This window comes from Vanacampus margaritifer, chromosome 17, assembly GCF_051991255.1.
Source record: "Vanacampus margaritifer isolate UIUO_Vmar chromosome 17, RoL_Vmar_1.0, whole genome shotgun sequence".
NCBI classification, from domain to species: domain Eukaryota; kingdom Metazoa; phylum Chordata; class Actinopteri; order Syngnathiformes; family Syngnathidae; genus Vanacampus; species Vanacampus margaritifer.
In genome coordinates this window covers 8,640,517-8,662,025 of record NC_135448.1, presented here as the reverse complement: position 1 = coordinate 8,662,025, position 21,509 = coordinate 8,640,517, and the positions used below count along the sequence as shown (strand labels likewise).

Below are 21,509 nucleotides of genomic sequence, written 5' to 3'. Positions count from 1 at the left end.
TCTATTCTTCGGAAATGTCACACAAACCTGCGTTTGACATCGACAAACAATGGCCCATCGGCTCAATGTGTGTGTAATCCAGATTACACTAATCCAAAAATAAAAGGATTGCTTCTATTGAAGCATCTGCAAATAGCACATTGAAAATTGTGCAATGGAGTTTAGATCCAGAAAATTTGCAGGAATACAAGTAGGTATAGGAAAGTTACAGCACTCACAGAAATATTTAAGACTAATTTAAGATTTATGTTGTTTTTTTTACATGACAAATTCCCATTTTTTTATTTTTCAATATTTTAAACACAAACCTACCAAATAAACCTTATATGATACATATTCATTAGTCTAATAAAGCCTATTTATTTGAAATGCATAATCCTCAGGTTTATATACAGTATTTAGTATTAGTAAAGTATAATTGCTCATTCTATGTATTTGAAATACATAAAGTGTATTGTTTGAATTGCATAATATAATATAATTTATTACCAAAGACTGGTTGATTGACTGTTTTACTTTATATTTTTGTTGCCTAATATGTTGTGAAGTTTTGTTTCTTGTTTGCTTCAACTGCTTTTTTTCTTATTAGTTTATTGCTGTTTACAAGCTTGGCAATTTTTTATTTTCATTATTTTTAATTATTATTAATGCATGTTCGAAGTAAAAATAACAAATAAAATAAAAAATAAAAATCAGGTTATCTGGCATGATAAATAGCATATTGTCGCTGCTATTTGAAAAACACTTATAGCCATTGTATTTATTTATTTTTAAATTGTTATGTTTTGGGGATGAAACTGAATGCAGACATCCCAAAAATGTAAAAATTAAAGAAAGGTAATTATACTATATTAATACTGAATACATAAACCTGAGGATTATGCATTTCAAATAAATAGGCTTTATTAAGACTAATGAATATGTAACATATACGGTTTATTTGGTAGGTTTGTGTTAAAATTATTTAAAAAAAAAATAAAAATAAAAAAGTAAATGGCTAAGAAAATTACATAAATCTTCAAAGTTAGACTTAAATATTTCTGTGAGTGAGAGGAACCATAAGAGTCACGGAAAGAGTTTGCCATCATTTCCAAGATGCTAGTTTGATTAGATTTAGTGTTTAAATTTACAATACTGTACATCCATTTTACAAATACTCCATTTATTCATCTTCCTTGCCATCAGTATGTAATACTGTTATCCCTTCTAACAGTCATAACATGCAATGCAGTTCTACTAAAGAAGAGTTTATTTTCATTAAATCAAATCTGACTTTTGATGATATGGTTTAATTCATATCTCTTTGACAGTGTCAATCAAAAGCGGCATTATGTTTCTTTGATAGTGTATTTGATAGACCTTTTCCATTCGATTGTGCCCATGTAACTGATGGTGGCCAGTGAGAGTAGGCAGCTGTCAGATATTAACATAAAAAAAAAATGTGTATATATATATATATATATATATATATATATATATATATTGATAGCAGCAGAGCAATTGGAGACAAATGTGAAGGCCCGATGATGGGGTCAACTGAGTGTTGAAATGGGCTGTAGTCAGTCGCAACACCCAGCAAACTGTTGCCGTCGATCTTTCCCGCTCTCTGTCTCTCACGCGCACACAAAGGAATTCATGGCATGGGCATGACAGACGTGTTCAAAACCCATGCAAAGCATCACGTGAATGCTTGAGCGCCAATGTAGAAACAGACAAAATAGATGACAATCTGCCACACGCAGGCGCTCGCTGAATATTCACCGCACACGTCACGCTTTATTGAGTAATAACGCTTATCTTTCACCATTCCTTTTTCCTCATCACTGCATTGCATTGAAAAGGGGTTTCTCCATTGTTCATCAGCGCAGCACCATTATCCTGCTCCTTATGTTTTGTGTGAAGACAAGGATGCGGAATGGCTTGATGCCTCAATTATCAGGCTCTTGTGTTTGCAAAGACAGCCAGCTTCGAGACACGGCTGGAGGGTCTCTGATGTACCGATCTGCCTGCTGACTGGCAAACATGCAAATGAGTCATACAAAAGGCTCGGACACAAAAGGCTCGGACACAAGGTGGCGATAGTGATGAAGCTACGTTACAGGCAAAACCTGCCTAATCTCTAATCCTTAGAATTTTAGTTTGTTTAGTGAAAAATGTTTATGGGTTACTGTGTTACACATTCCTTTGGAAGCGTCGGACTGCCAAAGTGGAGGAAATGTTTTTGACCGGCAAATACATTTAAACGTATTTGCAAGTTTGAACAAATTTGCAAGAAAATTCATATTTGCAAAGTATTTATATGTTTGAACATGATTGCAAATACGATCGAACATACTTACAAGTACGTATTTTGCACATACGTTTTCGAAAATACAATTGATAATTTTTTCTAATCAGATTAATTAGAATTTTGATTAATCATGATTAATCACTTAATTAAAAAAGGCTTTTTATCAAAATTATTTGCCTGCCATATTTGAAGAGCACCTGTCAAGTGTTAAATTTTTGCGACATTTAAAGTTAAGAGTATGTATTCAACATTTTTTCTAATCAGTTAATTAATTGCGTGATTTAAAATAACAAATATTCTGAAAAGTCATACGCAAACTTTTATTAATTGCTTTATTTGAATGCATGTCGTTGTGTTTATTGCTCAAACACAACCTGTGGACGTAACCATCCGCTGTCAAGCTAAAGGATCATCTGCAGTTAAAATTAATAGTGATTAACTCTAGAGATTAAATTCATAAAAGCGTTTTTTTTTTTTTTTTTTTAATTAACTCCGTTAACTCACTGTGCAGCCAAATTTGGAGGAGTCACTGGCGGGAAGATGATTAAACATGAGAAGGTTCTAAACCTGCAAGCGGGAAGTTTTAAGAATGGTTTCTATGAGTAGAATATAAGATGCCTGTAAAGCGGAGTCTGTTTGATCGTTTTGTTCAACAGTTGTATTTTACAGAAGAACAATTGTATTCAAAGACCAAAGAAAGCTGTTAGAACATTCTTTGGACCTAAATATGCTTTCTATTTGAGGATTTTACATGAATTCCAAGATTTTAATTAAGTAAATATCTGTTACAAGCTTTGAAGAAACTAGACTAAGTGCAATTTCTGCTGAAATTATGTCGGAATGCTGAAAGCTGAATGCTAATAGCTGAATGCTAAGATGAATGCTTATGAAGAAAATTGAAAGATACATTATGTGAAAATTACAAAGTATTAATTGTAGTTGAAAGATAAATGAATAAAACGAACCCTTGAACCCAGGAGGTGTGAATTTTTGAAGCAAGTTGAAATTTATATGGAAAAGTGGAACTAAGATTGGCAGTATATCCCTTAGCATAATTGCCATGGCTATATTTGCAGTATACAGTTGGAGGTGGGATTCAAACCCGCGATCTCCTGGTTACTGGACACTGCACTTTACTAATTGCACCACTGAGCAGTATCAGAGAGGGTAATGATGAGAAGTTGTATGTATGGAAGTGGGCGTGGAAAGTAGGACATGGAAAAAGTTCAATGCCAGCCCCGTTGAAAATGAACGGGGAAAAGTTGATATTTAACGTTAAATTGGAAGCTGAAATCGGAAGTTGAAATCTGAAGTATTATGTGGGAGTTGTTTCACGACGAAAAAATTTAGGAAAATAAAAATCACAATAACATAAGCACTCCCACAAAAAAGTAGAAGCAGGAGTAGGAAAAATGTGATTAATCACGATTAATTGTGATTAATTGTGATTAATCATGGGAGTTGTTTCAGAGCAAAACAATTGTGGAGAATAAAAATCCCAATAACATAAACATTCCCACAAAAAGTAGAAGCAGAAGTAGGAAAATGTAATTAATCCCAATTAATTGTGATTAATTGCGATTAATTACATAAAATTGTACAATTAAACGTATTTGCAAATATGTTCAAACACATATTCCAGTAAAAAATGTTTACATTGGCAGTTCCACACTTCCGTATTCAAATGAGATGCTACCTCCTTGTTGTTACCCGGCATATCAGTCATAGAAAGGAAAGCAATTTCTACGAGGTTAATAACATCTACTTAGTAATGCCCCTTCTTGACTTACGAAAGACTTGAAGGTTCTACAGCCTGAGACGTAAATACAGGAGACCCTCCTTCTCTTCCATTGTTGTCATCAGTTAACAAGTCTGCTTCCAGCTGATGCGGTCAATCAGTTTGGTGTTTTTTTTTTTTGCAGTTTCAGTATTCACCTGTGATTAACTTGTGACCAGCCTAGCATGTCGTTTGCATCAGTCATGTGGGAAAATGTCTTTACCATGTTGATATTGCTGCACAATGCTTTACTATACACTATGTTGAGCACGTCTCACACTGGTAAATGAGAATATATGGTCCAATGGACATGACAGGAAGAAGTAGTACTTGTTGGAGTTTTTTTTCTTGGCTCACAAATACATCACTCAAACACACACACACACACACACATCCATGCTCGTGCCTGACAAAGTTTGATAGAGCCGGAGTTTGAGGGCTTTGACCGAACATTCTCCAGGAAGCTCAGCCTTGACTGGTCAGTGAAAGGGATGGCTTACCCTTCAGTGGTCACCCCATTGCATATGAGTGAGATTGAGTGGGTGCAAGGTCAAGGTATCGGGAGATACCAGGAGAAAGAGGAAGTGTGACTTGTTTTCATCTGTGGTTTATATAGAGCTGTACAAAAATCTGATTTTTTGTTACACCTTTGTTTTAGCTGGACTTCAATTCTGGTCATGCAAATTTGTTGTAGCGCTCTTGTAGCTATTTAGCATATTCTCGTCACTGTAAGCTCCTGACTGTTTCTGATTGGTCAGGCACAGAAATGGGCAATATATGACTATGTGATATGATGTAAAGCCAGTTTGCCTGGTATTTTTGAATACACCTGCTGGTGTTTGAGCTCAAATTTGTGCAAATTCGGGAATACAAATAGCTCTCTGCACTTGCATACAGAGTCTGATGCATTAGTGAGTTTTGGCAAACTGTTTGGTATTGTTCACTAAAGACTGCATTTCATCAGATCTCAGGAAAAGGCAGCAATATGATAAGATAAGATCCACTGATTGTCACACCCATCTAAGTGGGGCAAAATTTGTTCTCCGCATTTGACCCATCCCCTGAGGGAGCGGTGAGCAGCAGCAGCGCCGCGCTCGGGAATCATGTGGTGATCTAACCTCCCGATTCCAACCCTTAACGCTGAGTGTCAAGCAGAGTGGCAATCGGTCCCATTTTTATAGTCTTTGGTATGACCCGGCCGGGAATCGAACCCACGACCTCTCGGTCTCAGGGCAGACACTCTAACCACTCGTCCACTGAGCTGGTAATATGGCTACTATTAAATGAAACTGTTTTATTAAAGAGGAAGTCACCCCACAAAAAAAATGTGTTCTAAGCAGCCCCGCTAGTCTAAATATATGGTTGATATAAGCAGCAAAATCCAGCATTTTGTATTCATCTCAGGGGGGCGGCCATTTTGCTCAGGTCTCAGTTAACAAACAATCACAGCTCAACTTCAGAAAACAGGTGAGCAGTGATTGGTCGTTGCCTGAGCCCTGCGCAACTGTGATGTCATCTTCAGTCGACAGCAAGTGGCAAAATGGCCGCCCCCTAAGATGGATAAAAATGGCTGGATTTTGCTACATAACTCATATTCCACAAATATATTATTAATCAGAATGTCATGTTTAGACAAGTGATGATTTTTTTTCACATGCTAAAACAGTTCATAGTGTGCCTTTATTAAAATATATCTGTCATTCTTTTGTCAAAAGATAAAGAATTACAGTACATTAAATAACTATTTATCACACTAGGATTTAAAATACTCAGCTTTGTATGTTACCATGATGACCGGGCAGTGCTAGCGCATGTTGCTAAGCATGCGGCTACTCAGTGTTAGCAACTTAACAGATTTGTCCCTATATTTACCAACTTTTCCAAATTCAACTTTCTGAAAGAGATGCCCAACAAATCTACCAATCTTTTTTTTTTTTTCTTGGTCTTCTGGAGATGTTCATCCCTCAGTGTCCACACAGCAAATAAATGGTGCCAGCGCTGGCTAGCTTAAAGGATTTAAACAAAAATCGAATTGTGGTGTCACAATTGGTCAAAATTCTAACTCATTTCCAGAAATAGTCAAATACTCGAAAGACCCAACTACTCATTTGCTCCCAAAAAACATTATTAATATTACCATGCTCCCAAAGACGTATTTATACGTTTTTGAATGTACTTTTTATGTTAGAGCATACAGAAGGCTTTGATGCAGCCTCTGACCTGAAGAGAATGCTTGAAGCAATGGTAGTGGCAGCAGAGCATAAGAGATCAACAGGGGCCATGTGGCAAAAAGCTCTTTCCCCAGTGTTTTAAACAGATTTGTGATTACTTATGAAACTTAGCTATATTCTAATGCTAATTGCTGCAAAACGGAAACAGATACAACTATACTTGTTTTTCCTGATGAAAGAAGAGGCTGTAATCCTTCTTTTTATAGGTTCCACGTTTTTATAGCAATAGAACACAACATTCTGTGGGCCTTAAAAAATCTGTCAAAATCCAGTAAATCAGCCGGGAGCAAAGGGGGTTGCTTCAGTGAAAATGGCTGGGAGTGAATGAATTAAAGTATTTTTCAAAATACTTAAGTCCAGTAAATATCAGTGAGAGCCAATGAAATTACAAGTAAACAGGTTCTCTACTATTGTGAATTATTTCTACTGTGTCTCTTACCCGCTAAACAATGATCTTCTCGAACTATCAATCTTCATGTTAGCCTCCGTCTTACTCTCTCTTATAAAGTGTTTTGGAGTTCAGCCTACTTAAGTTGGGTTTCAGTTTAGTGTCATTGATGCATCAGAGTATTTATTTCTATTAGTTTGCAATGCATTTGCTTGGGCTGAGATAATGGCAGCAGAGTTGGCAAAGTAATTCAGTGAGTTGGCAACCATATTTGTCTACTATTCATGTGGGAGCATAGATCTTTTTTTTTTTTTCTCCAAATGAGATAAATAGATGTTGTCATCGAAATAAGGATCCACGGTGATTTTTTTTTTTTTTTTTTTTTTTTTTTTTTTGCCAGCAGTGACAATATTTGAATATTAAACGGAATTAATGAGTCCAAATGTTTTGCTTTGCCAGCTTTTCAAAGTACTGAAAAGAGCCCCTCCCCTACCCCACCCCCTTGTCTTCTTCCCAGCAGTGTCTGCTCAAGCTCCTCCAATGTAACTCCTGCTAGCGTGGTGCTGCTCTCGACATCCTTCTCCACTCTTCCTCCTCCTCCTCCTCTTCTCTCTCCTCTTCCTCCCTTCACACAGCTGATGCCCAGGTACACTTGGCATGCATTCCCCACTCCCCCATCCTCTAAATCTTCCTTTTCAGTTCCCTGCAGTCCTCCTGCCATTGCATTTGTCCCTTAGTGGTTTCTTTTCTTTCTTTTGCTTTCCTCATACAAATAAAATGCTAATAAGCTAAAGAAGTATCTTCTTTTTTCTCCCTCTTTTCGTCAAGCTGTTTGGCCCAGTTCCTTTTATAACCTCGGATCGGTGCCCCAGCATGTTATGAAATGCACTTAAAAAGCGACTGTCAGTTTTTGAATTAATATCCAAAAAGAAACCTCTACTTTTTTTTTTTAAATCACATCTGACGTTTCAAAAGAATTGATGGAAAAGGATTCAAGCTATGCGACATAACCCCGCTGTGATGATGCCCCCTCTTCCGTATTTCCTTCCTTCCTAGCATATCTTTTGACTTTCTGTCAAGATCTATGCAAATTAGCAACACATTCAGCATGACAACATTTAGGGCTTTGAGGTTTTATATTCAAGTCATATCAGTCTATTAAAGGTACTGTCCGAAGGATCTGTTTTTGGCCTGTCAGGGACATTTCTGGTAGGAGACTAGAGCTGTCAAAATTAATCGATTAATTGAAAAATAATCGATTATCAAATTAATCGACAACTATTGCTATCATTGAAAAACCTTTTGAAGGCTTTTTTTTTTTAATAGTCCAAATCCTCTGATTTGAGCATATCAACAGTAATTGTTTAGTGATTTCTGTAGCCCTTCTGTGCTTAATCAATATAAGACAATTGCAAACATCTGTTTTTACTTTGGAAAACAATGACCGAACCGGTAACATAGTAAAACTTCAATCCCCCTTTTTTTTAAATCACTATATGAATACAAAGTATGAAATAAACGCCAATCACTGATTAATAAACAGTAATCAAAGGGAAAAAGGCTTTTGTAATCAATTTAATGCAAAATTAAAGTGAATCCAATTAGTCGATTAATCGATTGAATAATCGAACGATTAATCAATTCTAAAAATATTTGATAGTGACAGCACTAGTGACGACTCAGGGTTTTCCCTCCAGCCAAGCAGTGGAGGCAAGCTACTATCAGTGGCATATGCAAATTCGGTGTGCGGACCCCCGCTCCTGATTGGTGGACTTGTTTCACGCTCGTTCCTGGTTGGCTGCTGTCCGTTTTGAATGTTGTGTTTACAAATAGAAAAGAAAATCTGTCTGATTAATTTTTTCCGTGAATATGGATTAGTATTATTAGAATTATTTGTCGTGTTGTATACGAATGGGTAGTAATTCAGTCATTTGTTGGAATCATCATTTGCGGACTCGGATCTGATGGTGTGACATCCCATCTTAAAAAGAATGTTGATTGATACATGCTTTTCTCCAGTGGCTGTGTAACAATAATGTTCACACATACACTCCAAAACCTGGACATTTTAGAGCTCCCATTTTTTGTCATATTTAGTTCCAGGAGTCGTAATGGACAAGTGTCCCAATACATTTGTCAATCTAGTTTTTACTCACTGACGTCTCCCTTTGCCTTGTCCCCTTGCCTCTAACCCGCCTCTCTGATCTTGTTTTTCTTGGTTCCATTATGCCCTCCATCCTCGCTTCTGTCCCGTTCCGCCTTTAGTGTGCTCCCTTGTCTATCAATTCTTGTCTGGCCTCCTCTGTGTGGTAGCTTGTGCCCTGAGGATCTCTGTTGCATGTGTCTGCTGGTGTGTTTTGACAGACAGGGCCTTGACCTTGTCTCAGACCCCGCTGTTACACAGGCTGAGGGATGTGTCAGCCTCATCCTCGATCACGTCTCCCCACGAGAACACTCACAAAGGGACGCAGAAAGACCTAAAAAAAAAAAAAAAAAGGAAACATTGACATCTCTTAAAAATGCACTCCCATGCAACCTTTTTTGTGCCACGGAGCAGTTTTACATGGAGTATTTTGATAAACAGGTGTTAGAACAAATCAGCTATTAATAAAACTGCAACTTGATTTTCTTCACGGAACTGGTACCATCTTGGGGTAATGGGAGATAATCACATCCAAAGTGTATTACTTCTATCCAATCTACTCATTTTTATTTTGGTCACCTTCAATGCAAAATACTCCAAAATGTGTCTTTTAATGCAACATGCTTGGTCTCCATGTGCTTGAACCTGTATTTTACATAGGAGTTGCCTCTTAAATGCAGTTTCTTCTTCTTGGAAGTTGTTGGCTAGTCTTCTGTTTTAAGACAGAATAAATAGATACAAGTTATTTGTCCTTTTTTTTCTCTCTCTCTGGAGAGCTCAGTATTGTTCATTCGGTAATTGTACCGATTTGACATGTCATCATCATTGCTCTCCCTTTTTTTTTTTTTTTTTGGTAGGTGGGTGATACTGTGTATGTGCGTGCGAGTGTGTGTGTATTCATTAGTTCACCTAAAACCTATTAAAGAAAATCCCATACCGTTCACCTAAACCGAACACTTCCAGCCAGAGTCGTGAGGCCGTCAGGAAACCCAAGGAAGGACCAAAGAAAAGAAAGGAAAGTGAAATCCAGCACCGACCAGACACCACCCACCAGTTATTTGTTCTTAACTTTTTTTTTTACTAGTTGTGGGCTTACATTTTAACATCGTAAGGTTTTTATTCCTTTTTTTTTTTTTTTTACGACACAAAAGTTAAATGAGCCAAAATTTGTCTCACTATAGGAAGTTTTTTTTTTTTTACTTGCGACCACTCAAAATTTTCAGTGGCATCAGACATATCCATATGTATATAGTTTTTATTTATTTATTAGTTTTTGATGCTCTCTTTAGACAATAAAAGCAATATTGTCTTAAGAGCACAACTAACTATCATCTGTATGTATATATATATATAGTATATATACACACACACACACACATACACTCATCACACACTCATACACATGTGCACGTCACTGTTATTGCGTCCACACACGCTCACAGGCTTGAGCTCTCGATCCTAACCGTGCTTTCTTGTTTTGGTATAAGAATGGGGACAAAGGAAGCACATAAGTCAGCTCAATCAAAAATGATAATTAGCTCTCTAGTGCCATCTGGTGTATTATGGCTTTTATGACTCTAAAGTGAAAAATTAAAAAAAAAATGTACGTTTAGTTAATGCCCCAGTGAAGGGATAAATTGGGTAATCATTCAATTAACAATCATCAAAAAACAAGGAAAATTGTTATTTATAATGGGAGTCAATGGGCCAAAATTTGGACATTTTTACTCATGTGTACTATAAAAATTTGTTTCCCACATATAATAATGACAATAATAAACTTGTAAATTTTGGATGGTGCCATTTTGAACTTCAACATGTTTTGGACAATTGGGTGCAATTTCATGAAAATAATAAAAATCCATTTACTTTATATTTGATATTAATATTAATAAAAAGCCAAAAATTGGACACTTTGCTTACAAGGGTTTTTAAAAAGAGTATCCAGTGCCTGAGACAAGTGGTTTGTTCACAGAATAGTTTCAGCCTGTATCCCATTTCAAGAGACAATAACCTCCTAGAGTTGCTGTTTGGAGGCATACTGCCGTCTACCCTCTTCCGTCTTGCTTTTCCGGGTGCCCCACAGGTTCTCAATAGGGTTGAGGTCAAGAAATAATGCTGCCACACCATTATTCTTTCTCCTGTTATACCTTTAGCAGCGCAAGCTTCAATGGTACCAAAGTTTGTTGGGGCCTAGTACAAATGCTTCTCCTTGTGATATTGTTTCGAGGTGGCTGAAATAACATCGCTTTACATATGACTGCAAGCCTTGAGAGGTTCTTGGGACTCCAGAGACATCAGCAGCTGTTAAAAAGTCACTAATGAGCGACTTTTTAACAGCTGCTCTCTAAATATAATGCATTTGCCCGACAGAACAAATTATTCAACAATGTGATAAGTTTGTAGAAATATGCAGTGTTTTTATTCATTTTGCAAGGCAATGAACTATGCCACTTATTTCATCTGCAGAATGACCCCTTTTTTTCTTTTTCTTTTTTACCCATTATTCATAAATACTGCTATTTTTAACAATGTGGAACAAACCTGTGAGATTTATGATGTAAATAAACAAGAGGATCAGTATAAAAACTCCCAATGAAAACTCAAATTTTATTGAATTTAATCTTATATGCATAATTGTAGGCACAAGAATGACATCATCAATCAATGTTTTTAAGTCTACCCTGTTGTGTACCTGCAGAAATGCAATAATACACAAAGTAAAACATCTTAAAGTCAGCTAAAGTTGTTTGCTAATTTCATAACATTGGTTAATTTCATATGATTATGAACGCATATAAATGTATTATCGCCTTATATTAACACACACAACAAATTTATGAGATAGTTTAAAAATCAGAAGTCAGTGAAAAATTATGTTAACTACTTTTTCAATTTATTTTAGAAGGTAACAAAAACGCTTGCAGATCTCACTGTTACAAGGATTTGACGCATAATTTGCCGTCTGTGGGCCACATAAAATGATGTGGCGGGCCAAATCTGGCCCCCGGACCTTATGTTTGACACCAGTGCCTTAGAGGCTATATTTTCATTTTTAGTTTTCCCACTTTTATTGAAGAAAATGCTAGCTAGTAAACCAGAAATGATGGAAAGCATTTTAAGGGACAATCCTTTTTATTCTCAAGGATACTCCTGATAACAACTCCGCAGGGTCTCTTGAATTTTTACCCTCCAATGATTTATGCTCCCTTTCCACTTTGTTGTTCCATGAAATGTGCTTACCTGACACAATTATGATCCCTGTCAATGCATGGAATGATTGCATCTATAAACTAGTGTTGATCTGTTATATAAACCCCAAACTCCGAGTGCTATAAAATGCGTGACTTTGTTTTGTGTAATACATTTTTTTATATATATTTGTCAGCATTTTGTTAGTTAGAAGTCTGTATCATCCCTTTTTTTTTCTTGGCTTGCTTTCTAGTATTTGACTAATCCAAAAAAACATGCAGGCCAGCCAAAATGTCTGCTCATCACTTCTTAATCTGGTTCTTTCAGTTTGTGTGTGTATGTGTGAGACAACTTCAAATTTCTCTCTAAGCCAAAGAGGCCAACCAGCCTGTCACAATATATAAAGTTTGCATTTGTTTTGACCCCCCATTGTGACGAGAGAGTTTTGTGAAATGCGTATCCTTGAGTATGTGTTCAACAATAGCGTATCTTTTCCAGTCCAATCCGTTTGTGTGTCTGACAAAATTTCCACTCATTCAGCCTCAGATCCATCTCTTGCAAATCAGTGCCATTGCATCAAGGGGGGGTCTTCTGTATTACTCTTCTGTAGCTTCCATCACCGCGCTCGACGCTCTCATCTTTGCTTTCCCTCATCTCACAGTTATTGCGCATTCCGTGTAAACGACTGCGTGGCAAGATAAACAGCGTCTGGTGCTTGTTTGTGTCTCCCGACCGGGATGGAACACTCTCTGATGTCTGTCTTTGTTTCGCTTTTTAGACAATGCGGCTACAGCAAAGCCTCTCAAGAAGGAGACGAGGAACTTTACTTCCAGTGTAAGTCACGATTTTTTTCCTCTTTCACAGTTTTGTAATATGGAAGACCAAAGCTGCTAAAATATAAAATAAAATAAAAATACATGAATAAATAAATAAAAGTGAAAAAACAGATATAAAAAATATAATTTAAAAATTTTATACAAAAATATATTGATTGTATTATTTGTATTTGTATTTATTTATTCACATTTATCTTTTGTAGTTAGTTTTTGAATTATATTTTTTATATAATTTTTATTTTATATCATACTATTTATGTATTTATTTATTTATTTATTTTTACCAAAACTGCCAAAAATAAAATGAATAAATAAATAAAAGTGAAAATAAAATAGGATATTAAAAAATGAACAAAAATTAAATATAAATAAATATATTTATGTTATTGTATTTGGTATTATTTTTTATATTATTTTTTATTCATATTTATCTTTTATGGTTAGTTTTTGAAATATATTTGTTATATACGTTTTTATTTTTGACTTTTGTTTATTTATTTATTTATATTTAATTTGGGCAAAACTGCCAAAGTTAAAAATAAACACATAAAAGTGAAAATAAAAACCGATATAAAAGATATAAAAATAAATTGAAAAGCAACAAAAAACATTTATTTTATTTTTTTAAATTATTGTTTTAGATTATGTTTTATTTAAATGTATTTTTTGTATGTAATTATTATTATTTTTCTTATATCAGTTTTTATTTTCTCTGGTATTTATTTATTTATTTATTCATTCATTTATTCATTTTTAATTTTGGCAGTTTTGGTCCTCTAAACTGTAAAGCATGTGTATACACGTGCACACACACGACCATGTAGGCCTTTAGTGCAACAGCATGAATTCTTAATTCTGAGTGTGCATGCTTAGTTTAATTTTGAGCACACTGATGGAGCAGATTAGTGTGCAGAGCAGAGCGTGATGACGAGAGATTGAAATAAGGAGAGCAAGAAATAGGGAAAAAGTCAAAAGTGAGAGATTGTAATTCCAAAACGGGCTGTTGTACATGTTTCTTTTTAAAAACCCTGCTCACTTTGCTCCCAGTAGGCTTTTTTTTAGCCGGACAGTGACTGAATGGGGGTAGTTTGACATATCTTCTCCTGTTTGTGTGTGTGTGTGTGTGCACGGCAAAGCTTTGCTTAAGTGGTAATTGTGTGCTTAGAGTTTTCCTTTTGTGTGTGCACAGTTTTGTAAATGTAGTACGTGTGTGCATGCTCATTTGCGTTATTTAATCTCCCAGCATGCTGAGCCCTCGGGAGGGGTTTCAGAGCACCGTGGTTGATGAATAATGAGCCAAAGCAATGCGGCTGGGAATTAAATCTGCCCAAACAAAGACATGCCAGAAGCTGACGCACATGCACACATTTGGCCTGCTTTTCAAAAAATGTTTTTATGGAGAACATGGACACACACATAAATAGGCTCTAAGATGTATTTTTGTTCTCTTTAGCCAGCACACGCTGCTTGGACTCCCATGGGCCCGTTTCTGGCTCATGACTGAGCGGGCGGCATTGCAAGATTAAAGTTTCGATAGTCATGCAGTGTGATAGTTTAGTGTCGTCCACACTAAACTATGGAAATTGGGACACACCTAATTGTTCAGTTATAATCTGTTCTTAGTTCTAGAGGCCGATCAGTGAGTATTAAAAAATGAAACGAAACCGATCACCGATCCCGATCATAAGATCGAGCAATACTGCATTATATATATTTTTTTAAATAATGTATGTATTTGAAAGAGGGACCATGTATAATAAAGAACATTTACATCTAATAATGCCAGATTTGCTCATTTCCATTTAGTCCCTAATCACTCATCTTGCTCATGGTCGGGTCATTTCCAGAATAATTCAAAACTCAGAAGACCCTGACAACTATACGTAGGCTATTCCCAGCATGGAGTGTTGTTTATAACCCTAACAGAATAGAAACAGCCTTTTGTTTGTGCTGTGACAGTATTAATGCTTATTGAACTGACTTTTCGAAAAAGTAGATTTTTTTTTAATCTTAATTAATATACTTCATTTTAAATTTCTAAAAAAAAAAGTCAGGGAGCGCCCAAGGTACGTCCTAAAAAGTTAAATGGAAACTTAAAGAAGTAAATACCGCAGCTGTTTTTTTTTATTAAAAAAACCCAACTGAAATCTTAAACTTTCACATTTCTTTGTTTTAATGCCAAACAAAAACAAATGGTTCAGAAAGTTCCCAGGGTAAGCAGCATCTCTTATAAAGTTAAATGAAAATTTAAATGAATTGTTCCTTGAGATTAAAATGGTTTTAGATTGACCTTTTATCGGCCGTCACGATATTCGACAAAACGCCCAAAAATCGGTGCCGATAATTGGCCTGGTCTATTCCTAGAAACAATGCAGCAGCAGATCACAAAATGTACATAAAATGCAAATATTGGCCGATCCGACCCAGCAAATCCGATCTGTGTAAACTCTAGTTGCTGTTGACGTTATAGGGAACTTATTTTTTGTTAGGTCCAGTCTGTGACCTAGAAAGCAACTGCAGGGCAGTTGTTGTGGGCTTTGCTCGAAAAGGATCAAGGCTCATCTGCAATGTGCTTTAATAAACCAGGTTTAGATATTGTTCAAAGTGATTGCATGGAAAAAATGCAAGCGCAACAGACAGGGAAAGCATCTGGGGAAATCACTGGCAAAATAGGATGGAGATAGCCCGGCATGATAATGCTATTGCGTTTTGTCTTTTTGTCTAGAACAGCCGTTGGCCCCCGGTGGCCCACGGCATGCATATGCACCATCGAGTATGTTGATGCCATGTGAATTTGGTCCAACTTGAAGCATTTTCACATATGTTATTGCGATTTTTATTTTCCACACTTTTTTGCCGTGTAACAACTCATTTCATATTACTTACAGTATTGGCACAAGGTTACATTGCAAATATATCCGTGTCAAGTGACTATCATTTCAGGATTATAATTTCACTGAAATGATTAAACACCTCAGATGACACTTTTCAAAAATAAATATGCCATTAGTCAAGAATTCAAGTTAGCACAGTGCTCCCACCTCGGAGAGCCTGGGTTCAAACCCGCTTGGGCCACATTTTAGTACATTCGATGGTTCGATACCAACTGACTATCATATCAGGAAATGGATTAGAATTTCACTGAAATGATTTAAGAACATGCGTTCAAATCTTAGCATTCAGTTTTTCAGCATTCCCGCACAATTTATGCAGAAATTGCGCTTTGTCTAGTTTGAATGAACTCATTCACTGCCATTGACGGCTATAGACGTCAAAAATTCATTTGAACTATTTCTATGAGTTTAACTTTTTTTTTCCACTTTTGTTAACAAGAGTATGAAAACCTAGGGGAAAAAATTATTGTAAATTTAGAACAGATATAAAATGTGTGATTAATCATGAGTTAACTATTGAAGTCATGCGATTAATTACAATTAAAAAAAATATTTAATTAAAAAATTAATCGCATGACTTCACTAGTTAACTCACAATTAATCAAAAATCTTATATCTGTTCTAAATTTGCCATAAAAAAAAATCTAGGTTTTCATACTCCTGTTAACAAAAGTAGAAAAGAATGTTAAACTAATAGAAATAGTTCAAATGAAATTTTAACGTCTATTGCCGTCAATGGCAGTAAACGAGTTAAATTGTGCCTCATGTTCATGGGTTTGGATGGATTCAGATGTTGGGGCTTGGGTGGTCCGTGGTGGCGGCCAGTCCACACTTACCGTACTTGCTGTACTGATGAATAAAACATTTGTTAGCATCAAAGTTTTCCATCCCTGAAACTATTTAGGGCCATACGTATATTCCCGACGTATACAGCTTTTCTGACAGTGACACAGTTAACCCTGAGACTAATCAGCCACGGAGGCAATGAAGCATGTCCGTGTCGGGCGGGGTATGTCTCAGAAGGTTCTGAGCCATTCCCAGGCTTATGTTTTACAGGGCACACGGGCGGCATCCCCTTTAAGCTACAGTCGTGTTTGAAAACCCAATTTGACAGAAAAGAGCCTTCAATCTTTCTCTCATCTCTTGCTTTAAATTGAAAGGGATTCCTTTGCTTTATAATAGGCATATATGTGAGTGTGGCTTTACGCACAGCCATATATGTGCGCTGGATCAATAAGCCGTTATGAGGCCGCCGGTATAGGATCCCTCAGGTCGATCCAGAGCTGTAATCACATTTCAAAGCCCCTGTCCGGCTTGTGGAAACTACCTGGCCTTTTCCTGGAAGATTATCTTTAACATGCGGTAACAAAGGTCATCTAATTGAGAGCCGCTCTCTGCCGGTTAATGGTTATTGGCTGTGTGCCGGCCACTTTATTTGCCGGTTGTTAGCGCTTGGTAAACACAAGCGGCAGTTGATAAAGGAAGCAAGAGTCTCACTGCGAAAATAGGTTTGTGTTTTGGCTTTGTTTAGGGCAGAGAAACAGTTGAGGTCAATAGCGCTGCTCCAATTAGCTGCAAAAATGTTCAGTAGTCTCATTAAGTTCACAGCAGCTCCGTTGAGGTCCTTGAGTGAAATTATCCGAGGTGATTGGATGTGATTACTCGTTTGGATTTTAGACAGAAGGTGTCTTTTCCTTGGATTTTGGCCCACGATTGCCTATAATACATCAACTTACAATGCTGGCTTTGTATTAAAATATCATAATGTAATTAGAGGGTTTTGTTTAGAGGACTTTTTCTGCTGACGTTCATTCCCACACGGTCATTAAGGAGCTCTTTTGTCCCCATTCCAACGGAAGATTATGCCCATGTTGCATTTGTGTCATTTTCCAAGTGGTGCGTGTGCTAGTAAGATAACATTTTGAGGCGAGTGAAAAGACAAAAAGCCTGGTTGAAGGAGCCCTGTCTGGGATCTGTCTGAAGCCTTGTGGAAAGAACCCAAAGTCAGATTTAAGCAGTCTGAGCCTTTTATCCTGCCACCTTCGCAGTTTGGAAAGGTCAAGTCAGACGAGTTGAGAAAAAGATTTCCACATGTTATTGATAAATATACGGAGCCCCTACAGTGACAAGGGGGCAGGGGGAATGTAAATACGCTGTAGCGCCGCTACCAATTATTGATAACAACATTTTGCCGAAAATAAGCATTAATATTCGCACTCATATACATAAGGTATAATAACAAAACTTCCAGCGTTCCTGTCTGATAATTCAACGTGGATGGCGGACATGTTGTTTCCTCACAAACGCTCGCAAACAGGAAGTACGTCGGTGGAAACCTGAAGTACATTTAGTGGTAATACTGTTCCTTTAAACATAAATAAAATTTGTAATTATCCATCCAAACAATTAGTAAACCTATTTTAATAGCAAAGAAATATTATCAAAATTAATATTTAAAGCTATGGATGTATTCATGTAGAAAAAGCATAAAGGCAACACAGCTAGTGTACTAATGTACTAAGAGACATTTATTTGTTGTATACTCAAGCAATTGTTTGACATCAAAATATGTTTTTGTGTCAAGAGAAAGTTTAATGGGCTAATGAGACGGTGATTAAACTTTACCAAAGTGACAGAAAGACTTTTAAGCTTCAAGAAAGAAAGCATCTGCTCATGATACCAAAAACACATTGACAAACATTGATGATGTCATTAATGCATGATGGCAGGAGCTACATGAACTCAGACGTATACAGAAATATTTTGTCTGGCAATTTTAGAGAAAAAAAAAGCAGCAAACTTAAAATGGAAAGTTTCACACTGACCCAATCATTCTCCAGAATCATACCCTATAGAGCATGCATTTTACCTTCTTATGGGTAGAAGCATGTATCATAATTCTGTGGGCTAAAACTTTTTTTGCTGACAGTTATATGCGTGTTGATGTGTTTTTTTGTGTGTGTGTTTTTTTTAACATCTGTACAGTCAAGATTCCCACACGGAGGACCTACATTGACCCAGAGACATGCGAGGACCTACTGCAGGCCATCCATGCTTTTGCCAAGGAGTTGGACAACTCCAGCATCAAGATTGAGAGAATTGTGCACACAGGTAATGACTCCACAAAAATACAATAAAATAAATTAATTAAGTTAAAAAAAAATAAAAAATAATAATTTCACTTCAAAAAGTCCGTTATCTTAAGGCTAGCAAATACTGTAAAACACTATATATAGTCTAAAATAACATAATTTAGCATTGATGTAACAGTAATTATAAACCTTGAAACAACTGCTACTTTAGGTTTTAGGGTTACTGAGCAGCAACACATGCAAATAAAGCAAAGAACAATACTAACAGATACAGACGCTCCCCAACTTACGAACGAGTTACGTTCCGAGCGATCGTTCGTAAGGTGAATTTGTTCGTAAGTTGCTTCAGTGCTATATTTTGTATTATAATTTATGTTTAAAGAGAATACGTACAGTACTGTACTACGTATGTTAGAGAGAGAGAGCGAGAGACACACACAGTATGTACATGTACGTAATAAGATAAATAAAATGAAGTTTAACTTACTTTTGGAAGATGTACTCGATGCTTAAGGATTTGATGGAGGAGGAAGAGGAGGATTTTATATCATGAGAGGTTCTTCGTCGTCGCTTGATGGGCTTCAAAAGTTACTTCCTCCTCCGTAACTTCAATGTAGGAAGAAGTTGAGGGTCGCGGAGAAGAAGATGAGGGTTGATGAGTATCTTCCTTGGAGGATTTACTAGAAACTGGCCGAAAGAAGCGATCTAACGGCGATTGCACAGTTTTCTTCTTTTTTCATCATAAATGATGCTGTAGCACTGTATGGCATCATTCAATTGATTTGCAACCTTTGTGCAACGTTCAATATTTGGGCCTTGCTGCTCGAAGAGTGCGATGGCTTTATCTATGAGCGACAGGCGTTTCTTCTTCTTCCTCCTTCTCGACACGTTGCTGAGCCTCCAATGCTGGGTGAGCTCTCACAGCGCCAAGCGTCGGTATTAGCGGCGGAAAGAAGCACTACAGTACTCGGAAAAAGGTGCGCAATACAAAATCTAACTTACAGCATCTCTTTCCGAACATTTTTTGACATGCGCGCATGCGCGCAGACATGTTCGTATGTACCGTTGTTCGTAACTCGAATGTTCGTAAGTAGGGGAGCGTCTGTATATATATTCTATTGTTGCAACAACATTGGGGACCTTCTTTGCCTCTTCTTCTTGTTCTTATTTTTGTTGCATCTCTTCTAGTAGACCTCAGTGCTGTATGGCAATTCTCGGTACAAAAAAAGTTAAAAATAAATAAATATATAGAGAGAGATCTATAGGGATGGATAATGACAACCCCTTACTTGGAAAGCCTGTACTGGTGGAATTCCGGTCGCAATCCAGCAGACATGTCCACGTCAAAATTTAGCAGCAATAAATTGAATAATTATGCGTATATTTGTGGAGACTGGGGTCAAGTTGGAATTTACAATTTTAAAAATGTGCAGAATTTCACAAGTTACTTCATGTTAAAGATTAGATAGCTCTTAATATGAAAAGAAAAATGCACTGAGCTGTCACCAACGTCTTACAAATGCAATTATGCCATCTAGTGGCAGAAAAAATACCTCAACACAAATCAATATCGCACTTGTTTTAGAAAGTACAGTACATCTTTTTAATTTTTCACTCAATTTTATGAATTATTATTAAATTACTGTATCAATGACTAAATGATGTAGCCATATTTCAATTATTTGACATTTTTTTCTCACTTTTATGTTAACAAGAGAATGAAAACATTTACTGTATATTTTATTTTACATTTAGAACAGATATAAAATTTGTGATTAATTGTGAGTTAACTATTGAAGTCATATATATATATATATATATATATATACACACACACACACACACACACATATCACACATATATATACACACTCATGACCAGTTTTAAGTCTTCCTCCTGTGTTTGTCTTTTTGAGCCAGCTCTCCTCTCTTCTCTGATCTCTGGCTATGAATGTACCGTTTTGTAACCTCTGTTTGTCTTTCTCTCCCCGAAAGGCGACTTTGGGGAGGTGTGTCGCGGCTGTCTGAAGCTGCCCAGCAAACGAGAGCTGCCGGTGGCCATCAAAACGTTACGAGCGGGCTGCTCGGAGAAACAGCGGCGCTCGTTCCTCAGCGAGGCCGGTATCCTCGGGCAGTTTGACCACTCCAACATCATCAGGCTGGAGGGCGTCGTCACCAGCGGTAAGAGAGATCAGGAGGGGAATGTATGGCTAAGACTAAAGGAAGCTTGGGGCCAATCTTGCTATCCAAGGATCAAAACGTAAATGGGATTTATCCATTACTAAAAAGAGGAGATGGGGGAAGTGGAGTGTGCAAACTTATAAGATTGGAGAGGTTGTCACTTGGAAGAGTGGCAATTCAGAATGGGCTGGAAAAGAAAAAAAAGTAGTAGAATTAGTATTTCAATTGGATGCGGAGCGAGGTTTAGCCTTCTGGTAAGTAAGGAAAGAAATGAAAATAGGGGAAGAGAATGCTCCTGATGGCACAAAAAGGGCAGAAGATTGGAAAAGAGTTCCCAGACTCTGTGATCACTTCAACATCTCACGCACGGAGGGAATCAACACTCACAGCGAGGAAGGCCAGAATAGGAAAGAAGGTGTAAGAGCGTATAGCAAGTGCTTGAATGGGCGCCCCACGCTAGCAGCCGAGCGACATAAGGGCCCAGA

General features: G+C 36.9%; 1 protein-coding gene across 3 annotated transcripts in view; it reads left to right on the top strand.

Moving 5' to 3' along the window:
- epha10 (EPH receptor A10) overlaps positions 1–21,509 on the top strand; it is a 437,494-nt gene that overhangs the window by 392,504 nt on the left and 23,481 nt on the right. For 2 of the 3 annotated variants that reach the window (XM_077548081.1, XM_077548083.1), the window contains 4 exons: positions 7,204–7,332; positions 12,800–12,855; positions 18,737–18,862; positions 20,839–21,024. In XM_077548081.1, the coding sequence (XP_077404207.1) occupies positions 7,204–7,332; positions 12,800–12,855; positions 18,737–18,862; positions 20,839–21,024 (497 nt within the window). The remainder of the gene's footprint in view (positions 1–7,203; positions 7,333–12,799; positions 12,856–18,736; positions 18,863–20,838; positions 21,025–21,509) is intronic. The other variant, XM_077548084.1, reaches the window with a different exon arrangement.